General features: G+C 49.1%; 5 protein-coding genes across 5 annotated transcripts; 1 reads left to right on the top strand and 4 right to left on the bottom strand.

Annotated features, from left to right (window-relative positions):
* Positions 1–5: 5 nt before the first annotated feature.
* On the bottom strand, positions 6–4,876 carry B0J16DRAFT_354698 (uncharacterized protein; the record flags this gene model as incomplete). The annotated part of the gene is made up of 5 exons (XM_046129387.1): positions 6–692; positions 826–945; positions 1,003–1,467; positions 1,553–1,684; positions 3,242–4,876. 5 exons carry the CDS (start codon positions 4,874–4,876, stop codon positions 6–8), a joined length of 3,039 nt encoding a protein of 1,012 aa, XP_045984369.1.
* Positions 4,877–5,503: 627 nt separating this feature from the next.
* Positions 5,504–8,899, bottom strand: B0J16DRAFT_412915 (uncharacterized protein). The gene is made up of 4 exons (XM_046133352.1): positions 7,965–8,899; positions 7,845–7,911; positions 6,814–7,793; positions 5,504–6,763 (listed from the first exon to the last, which is right to left on the bottom strand). The coding sequence occupies exons 1-4, from the start codon at positions 8,726–8,728 to the stop codon at positions 5,911–5,913; spliced, it is 2,664 nt and encodes an 887-aa protein (XP_045984368.1). The 5' UTR covers positions 8,729–8,899; the 3' UTR covers positions 5,504–5,910.
* Positions 8,900–10,267: 1,368 nt separating this feature from the next.
* On the bottom strand, positions 10,268–11,019 carry B0J16DRAFT_382335 (translation protein SH3-like domain-containing protein; the record flags this gene model as incomplete). The annotated part of the gene is made up of 2 exons (XM_046131230.1): positions 10,268–10,809; positions 10,866–11,019. 2 exons carry the CDS (start codon positions 11,017–11,019, stop codon positions 10,268–10,270), a joined length of 696 nt encoding a protein of 231 aa, XP_045984367.1.
* A 137-nt stretch (positions 11,020–11,156) lies between these two features.
* B0J16DRAFT_337199 (uncharacterized protein) lies at positions 11,157–12,580 on the top strand. Its single transcript, XM_046127330.1, has 2 exons — positions 11,157–11,376; positions 11,438–12,580. The coding sequence occupies exons 1-2, from the start codon at positions 11,268–11,270 to the stop codon at positions 12,487–12,489; spliced, it is 1,161 nt and encodes a 386-aa protein (XP_045984366.1). The 5' UTR covers positions 11,157–11,267; the 3' UTR covers positions 12,490–12,580.
* Positions 12,581–13,923, bottom strand: B0J16DRAFT_337198 (cysteine synthase (O-acetylserine sulfhydrylase) (O-acetylserine (thiol)-lyase)). Its single transcript, XM_046127329.1, has 2 exons — positions 13,671–13,923; positions 12,581–13,615 (listed from the first exon to the last, which is right to left on the bottom strand). Exons 1-2 carry the CDS (start codon positions 13,786–13,788, stop codon positions 12,618–12,620), a joined length of 1,116 nt encoding a protein of 371 aa, XP_045984365.1. The 5' UTR covers positions 13,789–13,923; the 3' UTR covers positions 12,581–12,617.
* Between the last annotated feature and the right edge of the window lie 28 nt (positions 13,924–13,951).

Genomic DNA, 13,951 nt, shown 5'->3' with positions numbered 1-13,951 from the left:
CTTGTTCAGAAAGTCGCAACTTCGGACCACTTTTGGCTTTGCAAAACGCCAGCGACATGCTGCCCTTTCTCAGCTAATCGCGATCGGAAGTTATCAATCCACATTATCTCCATCAGGCCATCTTGTGAAGTCGTATGGATATCTCTGTATAGATCCATTGCTACTTTCATCGGCATGATCAGCATATCAGGCTGGGCTATCTCATGGAGGACCGAATCCAGCCCACGGCAGATGTCTGCAGCAAAGAGACGTCCTTGCTGGTAGAGAGTGATATCGATCTGCAGGTCGTACGGCAAGTCGACCCACGTACCCGGATATACATCAACAACCGGCTGGTATATGAGCCGATGCAGGGTCTCGATGCATTGATGAAAAAGTATCTTCGTCATCCAATAATATAGGAATGCAAGGCCAGTATTGCCATCTTTGAAGGTATACAAATTCGAGAACGGAATGAGACCGCCAGGGCTTATGATCTCGTCAGCCCAATAAGCCATGGGGCATTCGTAGCTAGGTCGGTTTGCCATTTGGAACCAAGCATTGAAGTGTCTTTCAAGTGTAAGACAATTTCGAAGCAGCTGTTGAGCGTGATTTCGACGACTGAGTGTGGCGTTCAATGGCATGATCTGGTCGACCTGTGCAAATATAGCTGGCAAGAAAAGGGCGTGATCTAAGAGACTATCCAGGAGAGACTTTGGATGTCTTTGCCACGGAATTGTTTTCCAGTCATTGGATGATACAAAGGTATCATGTCGCCTAAGAAGAGCAAACCCTGTCTTGATTTCACTCAGTACAAGAGAAGTGACAGCTTCGAGCACTACTTACGGCTAGAGGCCGATATACCCGGACGAAAAAATGGTGATTGGGAAAATGGGCAAAGTAAGCGGGACCCAACCTTCTCACTTGATTAGATCCAGATTCGCCGAATGCATATGCCGTTTCATGCTAACTGGTGTCAGTGACGATTCAGTTGAGACTAAAGCCGACAGTTTCTGCACCAACCTCAAAGAAGAAGACGCAGTAATTCTGTTCCGAGTCATCTTGTTCATGGACATCTGGTAGTCTTGCTAAGCATTGTGCCCTAACATCCAAGTCTCCCTCGCCCACCCAGGGTTGCAACTCATTCGGTGTATATGGCGGGAACGTGATGTGGAAAGGCGCAGATCCATCCTCAGTTGACTTGTCTGGCAATATATGTGGGAGTCTGGTGTTCAAGGCTGAAACGAGAACTGAATATTCGACTCCTTGACTGGACATTCGTGTATGGTCCTCCCAAGCTGAGGAAAGAGGTTGAACTGGGGTGATGTCGCGTGCTCTGGTCGAGTGTTCGAATGACGGTGACCTTCGCTTCTTGGAAGACGAACCTTTCTTGGGATGGGAGGCCACTCTACCCTTGTTCTGCGGTGTTCCGGTGACGAAGACTCGTTCCCTCTCATATCCTTCACATTCTCTTCCGCTAGCCAGACACTTCTGGCAGTATGGTCTCTCGTTGCTGCACTGGTTGTTGTTAATTCAACTTGGACGTTCACAATTAATGGATGACAGAACCAACCTTGACTCTCCTGCGTCGGCATGTTTCGCAGCCTTTGTATTTTCCAGGAACACCAACCATGGCGAGGACTTGAGTAAAATCGATGGGTTCATGAATCAGGTATGTTGTTGTCGCAACTTGTGTCCGAGGCAGCTTTAATTATAATTCAGCAGTTTGGGTTACAACCAGGATCTCGGCAACGCCGCCTACGATGCTGCAACTAGACAATTACCGGCACCCGTTGCAATGAGGCATCCCTTCTATGTTTATCACCCCACACATCACAGAAGTTCATTATTCCACACATGCATAAGAGCTTGGGCCATTCAGTATCTACTGCAGGTTGGGTCACCTCCCTCACCTCGGAGATTCAAAGATGTCTCCTTACATAGTAACTACCTGCGATGGTTTCATGTCGTAAACGAGACCCAGCTTATACAACGAATAAGACGAACCAAACACCTGGAATCAGCCCAAGCTGGGTGGAAGACAGGCTGCTTACGTATCCACCAAGGGCACAACAGGCCTCGCAAACTTGAGCTTGCAAGGACTGGGCATGACGAAACAGGCTGTGCTGCGGAATCAAATGGCCTGGACATGAGGGACGATCCCAGATGAGGAAGATGGTCTATAGCGGGGACTTTGGGACAAGGTCATGACATGGCTCGAACAAGCAACCGAGCGGTCTTCATCGATAGAGGAACTTTTGGTCTAGCGTATCGGCATGTGTGGAGAAGTTGTCTCTTAGCTGCAGCAGTCTGCAGTCCCCGCCCCATAAGGCTGACAGGGAGGTCTGTGTTGATGGGTGGCAGTGGCCGCTCGTTGGCTGTCGGTTCATTAGAGCTGAAGCTTGCTTGTTGGCGTAGGCCGTAGAGTGAGGGTAAGTCTGACAGATTCCTAATTATCGTGGAAATTAACCCTCGTTTTCCTCCTATCAAAGACAAGACAGCGAAGGATGCAACGGGACACTGCCAACACATTGACGTCGGGGAGGTTAATACATTGACCATTAGCCCGATGTTCAGCCATAGTCATATACGACGTATTCCTGATGATGAACCATGAACAGGCCACGGCAGTTGTTTTGGTGAGTACGCCTTTGCGCATTGATTATCGCAAAAACCTTGATAGGGGACTCAAGAGGTTTAGGAATTACGGAATTGTTTCCGCTCCGTGGATCAACCATTATTCTATTGACCGAAATCCACTGTTAATTTGCCCATATATTCATCCAATCAATGTACATTTTCATGCTTAAATGCTATTGACGTTGTAAACACATGGCTCTTACAGCCGCAGTGCGGCGCAGCATTGCTCATACCATGTTTTGGGCGGAATCATTCAATGTGCCTGCGCATTGTGATTCGCTCCGTCGAAACCACGATCTACTATGGCCTAAACGGAGGTGGAATCAATTGAGCAAGCCGCACGTACTGTATGACGCTGCAGAGCCAGGGGGTAAGATATGCATATGTATGCTGTCACTCGGATACGAAACCAAGAGACCAGGGTATCAGATATACTTGTAGGGGTTCATGATACCATTCTGGGTCAGATGTCAGCCCTAGGGTCGGGGAAAATGCAACGGACAAGAGAAAAACAGCGCAGTAAACCTTGTAGGGCTGAATATACGACATGTGTGACAGGAACAGACGCGGGAACTGACTGAAAAAGAAAACGGGAAAGGGTGCATGAAGGAGTGGAACTTACAGGATCAAAAAGGTTCTTAATCTGCTTCATGACATTAATCGTGGTGTCGTCTCGGCTGTAACCGATGTACTTCTTCTTTGCGAGTCCCAATCCATGCTCAGCGCTGATGCTTCCATTACGCTTCTGAATCCACTCATACACCCAAGGCTCCAAAGCCTTCTCCACGGCGGGATCGTATCTGCGCACGGGAATATTGAGATGCAAGTTGGAGTCTCCCATATGCCCATAGCCTAGAACGTCAACAACGGGGTGGTCGGGTGTGTCACCAAGCAGGCCAGCATCAGTCATACGGGCCTTGGTATCCTCGACGAGCTGGTACATCTCGTCGAGAGGAATTGAGATATCGTACTTGTAGGTACCGCCCCAGTGGCCGAGACACTCGGTGATGCCCTCACGCCAACCCCACAAGTTGCGAAGTTGTGTTTCATCTTGGGCGACGACACCATCAGCAATAACCTCACGAGTCATAACATCCTCGAGGAAAGCCTCGAGCTTCGCGTAGTCGTGCTCTCCATTGGAGCCACTTGTCTCAATCAGGCAGTAGAAAGGATACTCGCCCTCGAGAGGATGGTCCTGACCCTTAACCTCTGACACGATTCTCTGGCTGCGGCCGTCCATCAGCTCGAAGGCGGACAGGATCTCCGACAGCTGCTTCTTAGCCTCACGGAAAGCAAGCTGAGCCTTATCATAAGACTCTAAGCCAAAGACGGCAACATTAACCGCAGGAGATCGCTGCGGGCACTGAATAGCGATCTTTGTGATAATACCCAAAGTTCCCTCAGCGCCAATGAAGAGCTGCTTAATATCGTAGCCAGTGTTGTTCTTGCGCAGGGTGCACAAGTCATTGATGATGGTGCCGTTAGGCAGAACAGCCTCAACACCAAGCACAGTACCGTGCAAACTGCCGTAACGGAGCAGTCGCAGACCGCCAGCGTTTGTGGCAACGTTTCCTCCGACGTGGCATGAGCCCTTGGCGCCGAGGTCAAGAGGAAAGATATAACCCTTTTTGGCAAGGTACGTATCGACGGCCTCAAGGACACAGCCAGCGTCAATAACGAGAGAGCCGCTGACCTCGTCAAAGGAGCGGATCTCGTTCATGCGGGACATGCTAATGACGATCTCGTCGAAAACGGGAACAGAGCCTCCGACAAGGCCTGTGTTTCCACCCTGGGGGACAACAGCCAAACGCTGTTCATTGCAGTACTTGAGGACGGCGCTTACTTCCTCAGTATTGCCCGGTCTCAACACCAGCTTGGACTGTCCCTTGTATTTGTGCATCCAATCCTCGTTGTACGTCTCAAAGTCGGCAGCGTCTACGCCGGTTCCATTTGTGATACCGTCGATGATGGCGGAGGGGTTGTTACCCAAGATCTCCTTGAAGCGCGCGACATGTTCAGGCGTTACTTCAGCGAAGCGGGAGTCGCGCTCGAGTTGCGGGTACATCTCGGACGTCAGCTTGTTCTGCTGGGCCCTCGTGGGAGAAACGAGTCTCGCGGCTGTGGTCGAGAGGCATCGAGCAGAAGATTGGGAGTGGACGAGGCCTCTACCAAGAGCATTAGCCCTCAAAGAAGCAGTCCTCCTGCTGCCAGAGGCGGACGCTCTAAGGGCGCGGAATAGCTGTGAACGACAGGACATGATGGCGATTTGACTCTGAATCTAATTGGCCTTACAGGTCCTCTATTCGATGCCTCGATTGTATAGACTAATCAGACAGGAGAACCTAAGAAATGGAAAAAGAAAGAAACGAAGCTGTAATCTCGCCCCCAGCAACTTTTCTGTCGATGGATTGCGCAAGGCTAAGACTGGAACTGCGGAGCCCACTTCACTAACATCATACAATTACCTCCACTGGCAGGTACTGTAACCCGACACCGGCTCTAAGTCACTGAGGAAATAATTAACCAGGGGCCCGGGGCGATTTCTCCTTCTGTCACCTATAAGAAAGCAGCATAATTGACGGTGTCGCCGTCATCGGATTGACTTTATTTTCTTCAACGGTCCAAATTTTGTGTTCAAACGGATCATACCATCTTGTCAATCCATACCATTCATTGGCATCCATCCATCTTTAGTTCGGCGTAATTAACCCTACGCCGAATTAAACAATCACTAAAAAGACGGCGATGAAACGTTTTTGCCGTTAACTTCAGCTGCCTACACAGGCACCATTATATAACAAATTCCTGTCTTAAACAACTAAAGTCCATAGATCGTTTCCTAGATTGTGGTCTTCACATTCCTCACTTAAAGACAAAAGTCGAATGCCAGAATTGTCGTAGAAATAAATTGAATCAATGACTTGTCAAGTCTGGTTTCTTCATGGTATTAACTTAAAAAGAACTACTCTCGTGATGGCGTGCCCAAAAAAAGCATGGGTAAAGCCGCCCAATGTGGTTATCCTACCCTTCCAACCATAACAATCGCCCACTCTTTGGTATAACTCAATGGAATATTCATTTGCCAAAAGTCCCTCCGCCTTCGCCTGTACAAAAAAAAGCACTGCGCAGTGATGTGTTGGTCAGAGAAGGAAAGCCAGTAGCTCATTACTCATCCTTGCTCTGCCTATCTTTTCCTCCCCTCCTACTTGGACTCGCCAGGTCCAACTTCATGCTCAGTTCCATTTGAAAAGACGCATGCATCTCTAGCCACGAATTCCCCTCATGTTCCTCCTAGACCCCGTTGGTGTGAGGGCTTTGTGGCTCGGGGTTAGATGATTGGGTAGCTTCTGAATCCTGTCCATTGTTTTGTTCGTTAATCAGCTTCTCCATGAAGGAAATGTAGTCGTATTGCGGCATTCCTCGATCTTCCGACATGTCTGGTCCGCTGTGTGCTGGCATGATCTCGATAAGCTGGTCAATGACTTCGTCGGGCACCAAACTATGTCGTAGATCCATCTCTGTCACATATGGCTTTCCATCTGCCACCTCACGGAATGATTGGTAGACTTGCTCGGCGGTGTTCTGATCTTCTGTCACGTCGACCATGAATCGAATGAACTGCTCAAAAGTCACATAGTCACGTCCACCAGATGTCGCATGGAAGTAGTCGTGCATCTCATCTTCCGAGAAGACAAGTCCAAGAGATGCAAGTGCTGCACTGAATTCGAGCTCCTGAAGAGAGTTGGTATCGTCACGGTCGAAGTGACGGAAAACACTCTCAAACTCTTCCAGCTGGATGGGTGTCAAGTTTGTCATGCTTCGTGCTACCATTTGGTTTTCCAAGAAGACAAGCTTCTTCTGAACTGATGTCTTAACAAGGCCCAGTTCGTATGACAGCTCGTCGTATGTATAAGTAGTGAAGTCGTTCTCCTCAATGTTGGCTTCTTGACACTTCTGGTCCAGCTCTGAAATCTTGTCCAGGTACTGGTCTAAAGGAGCAAGACTCTCACTAAGCTTCCTGACATGGTGTAGTTGGTCTTCCACATCGCCGTCGAGGCCAGATATAGCCAGCTGCATTGTGTTTAGAGCCATCGCAAAGTCGTTTGCCTTATCGGCAAAAGATTTACGGAGAGCGTTTTTGATGCTGAGATACCGTTAGTCAGAATGATATGTGTTTGGAATGAATGAACTTACTCTCTAATGGTTTCGTTGATAAGCTGGGCACGTCTCATCTCATTTGATGCCAGCTCTGCCCATCTCTGCTCCAGAGCATCCAAACTCAACTCTGCGGGTGGATCGTATGGTCTAAGACGATAAGTGCCCAATTTTGTCTTGATATTTCCAAGCAGCGTTGCTAGGTCACTCTTCTCCGCGACCCATTCTCGCTTCTTGCCCTTCTTGTAGTTGAAGAACTGGATCGATTGTGCTTTGGCATCGGCGTAAGTTCCTTCGAATGTGGCCTCCTTCCAAACCTCAATCTGCTCTTGGATGGCTTTCAAAAGTGCCCGCATCCGTCTCTCGTAGGCACTCTGCATCTCCCAAGCACCTTGCATGTTGTTAACGAATTTTTCGACACGACGTCCAGCGTTCTCAACCTTCTCCATTTGCGAGAATGCGTGGAACCAGTAAGCAATGTAAGTCATCAGAGATCGCTCATCAGGTTTAGCGACATCGCACACATCTTCCACGTCCAGCAGCTTAGGAATACCAATCTCCTTATGTGCGATATCGAAAGCCAGTTGCATGTTCCCTCGGTGGTCTGACTTGTCCAAAGCATCATAGTCGATGAGGTCTGGTCGGTGAATATCCAATAGAGCACAAAATGCTAAACCGTCGTTCCAGCTGCCGCTAAAGTCTCGCACTTCGACTTCGTCGTAGCATGCTGTTTTTCGTTGACACCAGAGTAGCAGACCCTCCTTTGCTGACATGCCCTCCTCGTTAATGTCGCTAATGGTGAATCGAAGAATCAGGGTCCAGATGAGACCCAGGACGATCTTTTGGTTGCCATCAACGACATCCTCTGCACCAATGTTGGTCATTTGAATGCCTCTGGACTTGACAAAGTCAAGTGCCAGGTTCGCATTCTCGAATTTTTGTACTCGAAGCTTGGGTTTTGAGGCATAGCGACCGAGCGATTCGTGTGAAAGACATTCGAGGAGGTGAATTAACATGACCTATGCGGTTGTTAGTCAAACGAGCCAGGGTTTTGTTCCTGGTCAACTTACACCATCGCTGAGATCCTTAACAAGGTCCTTAACCTCAAGGTTGCGAGCCTCGATCTTTGTGTTGAGCCTGGAAAAGACGAATCAGAACATTAGACTCGACAAGAATACTGTAGAGCATACCATTTTGTAAAGGTCTTCTGCTGGACCGTAACCCATCTTTGCTGTTCCGCGAAAGCCATCCTCGTCAACTTTTGATCATGCGATTCAACAGCAGCAAGAGCGTCTGCAGGAGTGGGATTGCTCCTGAACTTTCTCGGAGTTGTCGATTGCTCCTTTTTGTGCGGCCCTACGGCAGAGGATGCGTTCGAAACTGTGCTTCCAGAACGTTGCGCTCGCGCAGCATGCAGTTGTGACTTGTCCCGCCTCGTGCGCGGGGTCGGTGAGGACGGTGGGGAGGAGGAGAGCGAAGAGAAGGAAGCACCTGTAAGGGATCGATTACGGGCGATTAACTCAGATACCGGCGAGGAATATGCGTTGCTACAGATCGAGGAACGAGGAGAATGTTGGGAGGAGTCGAGAGCAAGGGAAATTGGAGTCGAGAACGAGTCGAATGAAGCGGACGAAACCCTTGAGGATGTACAAGATGAAGCCGAGGTCGAGGCGGTGGAGATACACGATAAGCGAGATGATTCCGATATTGAAGCTGATGGGGAATGAGGGCGCGGATAATGGAAATGGGGATGATTCTTAGAGTTGGTGTTGTTGTGGTTTAGGCCCTCTTGGTAGCGGTGATATTCTTTGTTCTCTTGGTCCTTATCCTTATCCTGGGAGTCGTGTTCCGAGTGTAAACAAAAATCGGGGAACTTCTCGTTACCATCCACGTTGCCGGGTTGCAGTGGAAGCATCCCCTGAAGGGCCTGGACGGAATTCCCAGTAGCGTCCATTTTTAGCTCTGAGAGACAGTTCTAGCGGTTGCTGTGAGCCCCTGCCGGGGTAGTTTAGTGAATTGGGCTAGTTGGATTCTAGTCGGCTGTTGATGGACAGGGCTTCTGTCAGTCGGTTGGAGGCCTTTGAATATTGGCAATTTATGGGTGGATGTTATTTGAAAGTTTAAGTATTCATGCCCATTCTTTGTTCAAGGCATCAAGATGGGGAGGGAGGCCTCGGTTGGGTTTATACCTGATCGTTGGGTTCCTATCTCTTTCATCCCCTAACGCCTCGTAACCTCCTCGCATAAGACACATACCACTGCATTACCCTCGAGACAATGAGGAAGCATGATGTAGAGAGGGTTTAGTCCTAATTGAGTAAATGGGGAAAGTTTATCTTGGTTGTTTCTCCTAAACATTGTTAATATTCCCCAGACTTGATCAATTGTTTCCATGAAGCAAGTTTCATAGACTCAATGCACATGTCAACTGAATAACACGGGACGGGAGTTTATTTCCAGGGGGACCCTGCGACCGGCTGCAAATCCCGACGCATGGCGTTCGTTGTTCAACTGTCTTTGGTGCCACTTGGAGGGGTAATTTAGGAACAGTACAGCAAACTACTGGTAGCGTTCCAATTGAAAAACGATCCATCCAACTTAACCTAAACTTCAAAGCGTGGAAGCCATCGGTTGGCTATAAACTGTCAACGGCTCGTGAAACATTGTCAAACCCTTTTCTTATGCGAATTTGAATTAATCGTACAAATACGACCATTGTCATTTACACCCAAGTCATTTTGAGTTGACAACGGTTACGTTGTGTTCAGCCATTACATATAAATGCTTCAAAGCTCAACATCTTCTGTCACTGGACCGTCATCACCAATAACAATTAATGAACCGAAATATATTCAATTATAAGCCGAATCGAGTACTTAGGTAAGGTGATTAAACTGTGAAATGGTGGAAGGGACAAGTACTAAGATAATGGCTACTATTTGGAGATCAATTAGTTGCCGACGAGAACTGTCTCAAACAGACTACTTGCATGAACACCACCATCATGCCTGCCCACCAAGTATAAAAGATAAAGGATTGACAATTATCAAACCACGGCAATCAAAGACTATAGAACCGAGTCTTGTCATTGGTGGCATCGGAGACTCTGCTATTATTAGAATACCCTTTGCTTTGTTCATGTCTACACATCGAGATTGACACAAGCAAATTTTGAAAGTTGAGGAACCAGCAGCCGTTAATCTGATGTGATGTTGCACATTAATTAGATCTTGCTCAAGTTCGTCCTCATTAATCGGACGTTTAGTTCCAAACGAACACTCAAATTCATATACAATGGGACGATCAGAATCAGCGTGATTCATTTGCTCCTATAGCAGGACGATAACACTGAAACGACCTATGATCGCTGGAGTATTATGATTTCCGTGTATCGAGAGATAGGAGACGGAAGTTTTGGTAAAGTGATTGATACACTCAGTACTGGCTCTTATACACAATTTATCATACAACCATTCCCTATGCCTGAACTCGTCTAGGGCTTCTTCTTCTGTCCGAGAATCTTGGCATGTTGCTTTCCAGCAGGCTTTCCAGTTTGACTGGCTCGTGACCGTAGAGTATATCTCTCCTTCTTCCAGGCAAACACCATTTGGTCCACACTGCCCATGTCGTGCTTGGGCTTGCGCATGTATGTGAGACGAGCACGTCGTGCCCTCTTGGGTCGTCGCCAGATAATATCGATACCCGTCACCGTTGGGCTATAGATCTTGAACCACATCTCCACGCCCACCTTCATCATCTGTCCTCGCAGTTGGATGGCCGTATCTTGGCCCCGGCGTCGGATCTGAAGAAAGGCCCCAGCAAAGGGCTCGCCGCTTTTCGTCGTCACCATCAAAACATCTCCAACTTTGGCGCTGTCGGCGTGTTCCCTAGAGAAGAGTCGTGTACGTGCGCCGGTTGGATCGAGTTTGGCGATTTGCTTTTCCAAGAGAGCGGGCATGGGATCGGGGTGTGTGCTGCGAATGCTGGGAACTCGAGGATAAATCTGGAACTTGCTGACCTTGGCAAGATCCGCCCCTGAATTGAATGTCAGCGATACAACTCGTGATACTGGGGGCTTGAAAAAGACGTACGCTGCTCAGCGCTGAAGGCATTTGACATTCGTTTGGACAGAGAGTCACCAGCGGCTACTGAAGAGGCGCTTCTCTGGAAATTTCTCTGGAACCTCGACCGTCGAAAGGCAGTCTTGAGACAGCCGACCGACCGTCCCACGCTTGCGACGTTCATCGTGATTTGACTTGCCGTGAAATATACGACAACTGAGGTTGAGGCTAGAAATTCTGGAGCTACCTACGATGCAATGTTCATGGCCCAAAGTCGCCAATTCTCAATTCTGATTGGCCCGGTCCCGCAGTTTGTCCGCCCGGGTTATTTTCACCACCACTGTTGTAAGGCTAAGGCCGTTATCGAATATTCAAAAAAGTCCCTGTCACTTTTCTGGACGGACCTCATTGTTGTCTGTTGCAGCCAGCAAAATGCTCAACAGATCAATGATGTCGGCCTTTAGGCCATTGGCGAGCATGCGAGTGTCTCTGGGAAACACTGCACTCCATTCCCGACACTTCAGTGCAACTCCTACCCGCTGTAGGTCAAATCGAAAACCGGCGACTTCGATAATGAGATCAATCCGTTGACACTTTGCTAGGCTTGAGCGCTGTCTTCGCCGAGACTGAGAACTCTGAGTTGAACAACGTTCTGATTGATGTTCAAGAGAAGATCATTCTTCCAGCATACCTGCCCGAGGCGCAGAGGAAGCTTGTCTTTAACTCAGCCAAGAGCGACTACATTAAGCGCAACCCTGTCGTTATCGAGCTCGACGGCCTCGAGCACACATTTACTTACATCGACCGAACAAGAGACATCCCGAACTCAAAGAAGGCACTGGCGCAAGCGACCAGGCTAATGAAGACCAAGGAGGAGTGGGACAACATCGCTACTTTCCTTGCTGGCTATAGGAAGGCTGGAATCAGACTAACACGAGAACACTATGAAGCCATTATTCGAAGGGCATGCGACTCCCAACAGGAATACTCTATCATTGAATGCGCCAAGCAAGCTGTCAAGACTGGACTTGCTTTGAAATATGAGTCCTATGTCATCCTCTTAATGTCATCCATCAACGGAAAGGTCGGCAATACAGCGGAAGAGACATTGCAGGCTCTGAAATGGAATCGACTGGTTTCGGATTTGACACAACGGCCAGAACATCAACTGCAAGGTCGCCGGCCTCGTGATCTACCTCACTTCAACCCTGCCATCCGAGGGGCCCTTCTCTTCGCCCAAGCACATGGAATCCAAACACAACAGGCAGCTGGCGAGTCTGCTGAAGCGTTGATCAAAGAACTACGGGACAATGTAGAGTTTATTTCCAGCGCGTGGGCTGGTCAGGAGCTCAGTGACTTGACCAAGTCATCCTACCTTAAGATCTTCCACCCGCGCCACGGACAAGAGTCCGCTGAGTTTCACCTTGCCCCTTACCACTACATCAGGGTGCTTGCTCAGAACATCAGAGCCATGGAACTTGCACAAGAAATCATTGGCGACATCGCAAAGGACCTGACGCCTGTCCATGACGCAATGGAACAACACCTCGAAGACTTCATCAAGGCGGGTTCTCTAAATAAGAAAGGCTATGGTGACGTATATGAAAGCGCTACAGGCCGAAAGCCTGCTTGGGAGAAATACCTGACCGCGTAGATGCGACAGTCTAAGCGTTGTTCTTGGTAGAAGTAATCAAAGGCGGTTGCATCCCAACATGACTAAAAGATCGATGGAAGTTTTTATGTAATATATATGTATCATCTAGATTCATTCACGAACCAATTCTATGGCAGAACGATGTACTTCTCCAGATGCTTGGGAATAGCTCCCAAAAGCTTCTTGTCAGTCAACCACTTGCGCGAGAACAATCGATCGGCATATCTGTAAGCACCATCGCAGAGGACGGTCACAACGGTGTGACCCTTGCCCAGTTTCTCAGCAACTTCCTTGGCAGCAACAACGTTAAGGGAAGAGCTGGCACCGAGATAAAGACCCTCTTCGTCTAAGCAACGGTAGACCATCTCAATACTCTTCTCATCTGAAATATGCAGGGAACCATCCACCAGACCAATATCAGGCTGGAGGTTATCAGTAATGCGACCCTGTCCAATACCCTCGGTGATACTGGAGCCGGTGCGCTCGTTGAGCTTGCCGCCGGAGGATACGTAAGAATGGAGGACACTGCCTGGAGGGTCGGCGAGGAAGCTCTTAACCCGGCCGTTGGAGACGTCCTTCAAATACCTCGTAATACCGGCCAAAGTACCAGCAGTACCAGTGGCGCATGTGAAAGCGTCGACCTTTCCATCCGTCTGCGCCCAAATCTCAGGGCCTGTTGTCTCGATGTGCGCACGACGATTAGCTGTGTTATCGAACTGGTTCGTCCAGACAGCATTGTCTAGTCGCTCGGCGTGACGACGAGCCTGGTGGTTGTAGTTCTCGGGGTTATCGAAAGCGACGGCGGGAACGGGGTAGACCTCAGCTCCGAGGAGTCGTAGAAGATCGATCTTTCCTTGGGACTGGGTGTTGGGCATGTAGATAACAAGCTTATAGCCGCGGGACCGGCAGACGTGGGCTAGGCCAATGCCGGTGTTTCCAGCAGTGCCCTCGACAACAGTACCACCGGGCTTAAGGAGCCCACGCTCCTCGGCGTCCTTGACAACATAGAGAGCAGCGCGGTCCTTGACGGAACCACCAGGGTTCATGAACTCGGCCTTGCCCAAAACCTCGCAGCCGGTCTCGTCGGAGAGGCGATTGAGACGGATGAGAGGAGTGTTTCCGATAGCTATAGCAGTTTTAGCATTTCAGGTGAGTTTTAGCAAAGCAGAAGTAATGCGCACCTCCAGTCAAACCTCGAGAGACACCTTGAGCTCGAGAGACGTTGAGCGTATGGGAAGTGGGAGCTGCAGCAGCTTTGGCCGCGGTGGCGGTAAGCCTTCTGGCAGTAGGACGAAACATGTTCCCGGTGTGAAGCGTCGCGGGCTTTAGAAAAAAGGCCAATTTACAAAGCTACAGACGCTCAAGCTTCCCAACTAGAGGAATTGGTGGTTGTAGGGAGAGGTTCAGCTTGGTAATGGGAAATGGACATTGATGGTGGGGCCGCGATCGGCAATGGCGCAAT

This window comes from Fusarium flagelliforme, assembly GCF_020744385.1.
Source record: "Fusarium flagelliforme strain FIESC 12 MPI-CAGE-AA-0113 chromosome Unknown B0J16scaffold_3, whole genome shotgun sequence".
Classification (NCBI taxonomy): domain Eukaryota; kingdom Fungi; phylum Ascomycota; class Sordariomycetes; order Hypocreales; family Nectriaceae; genus Fusarium; species Fusarium flagelliforme.
The sequence above is the reverse complement of the archived record's forward strand: the minus strand, read 5'-3'. Positions and strand labels throughout refer to the sequence as shown.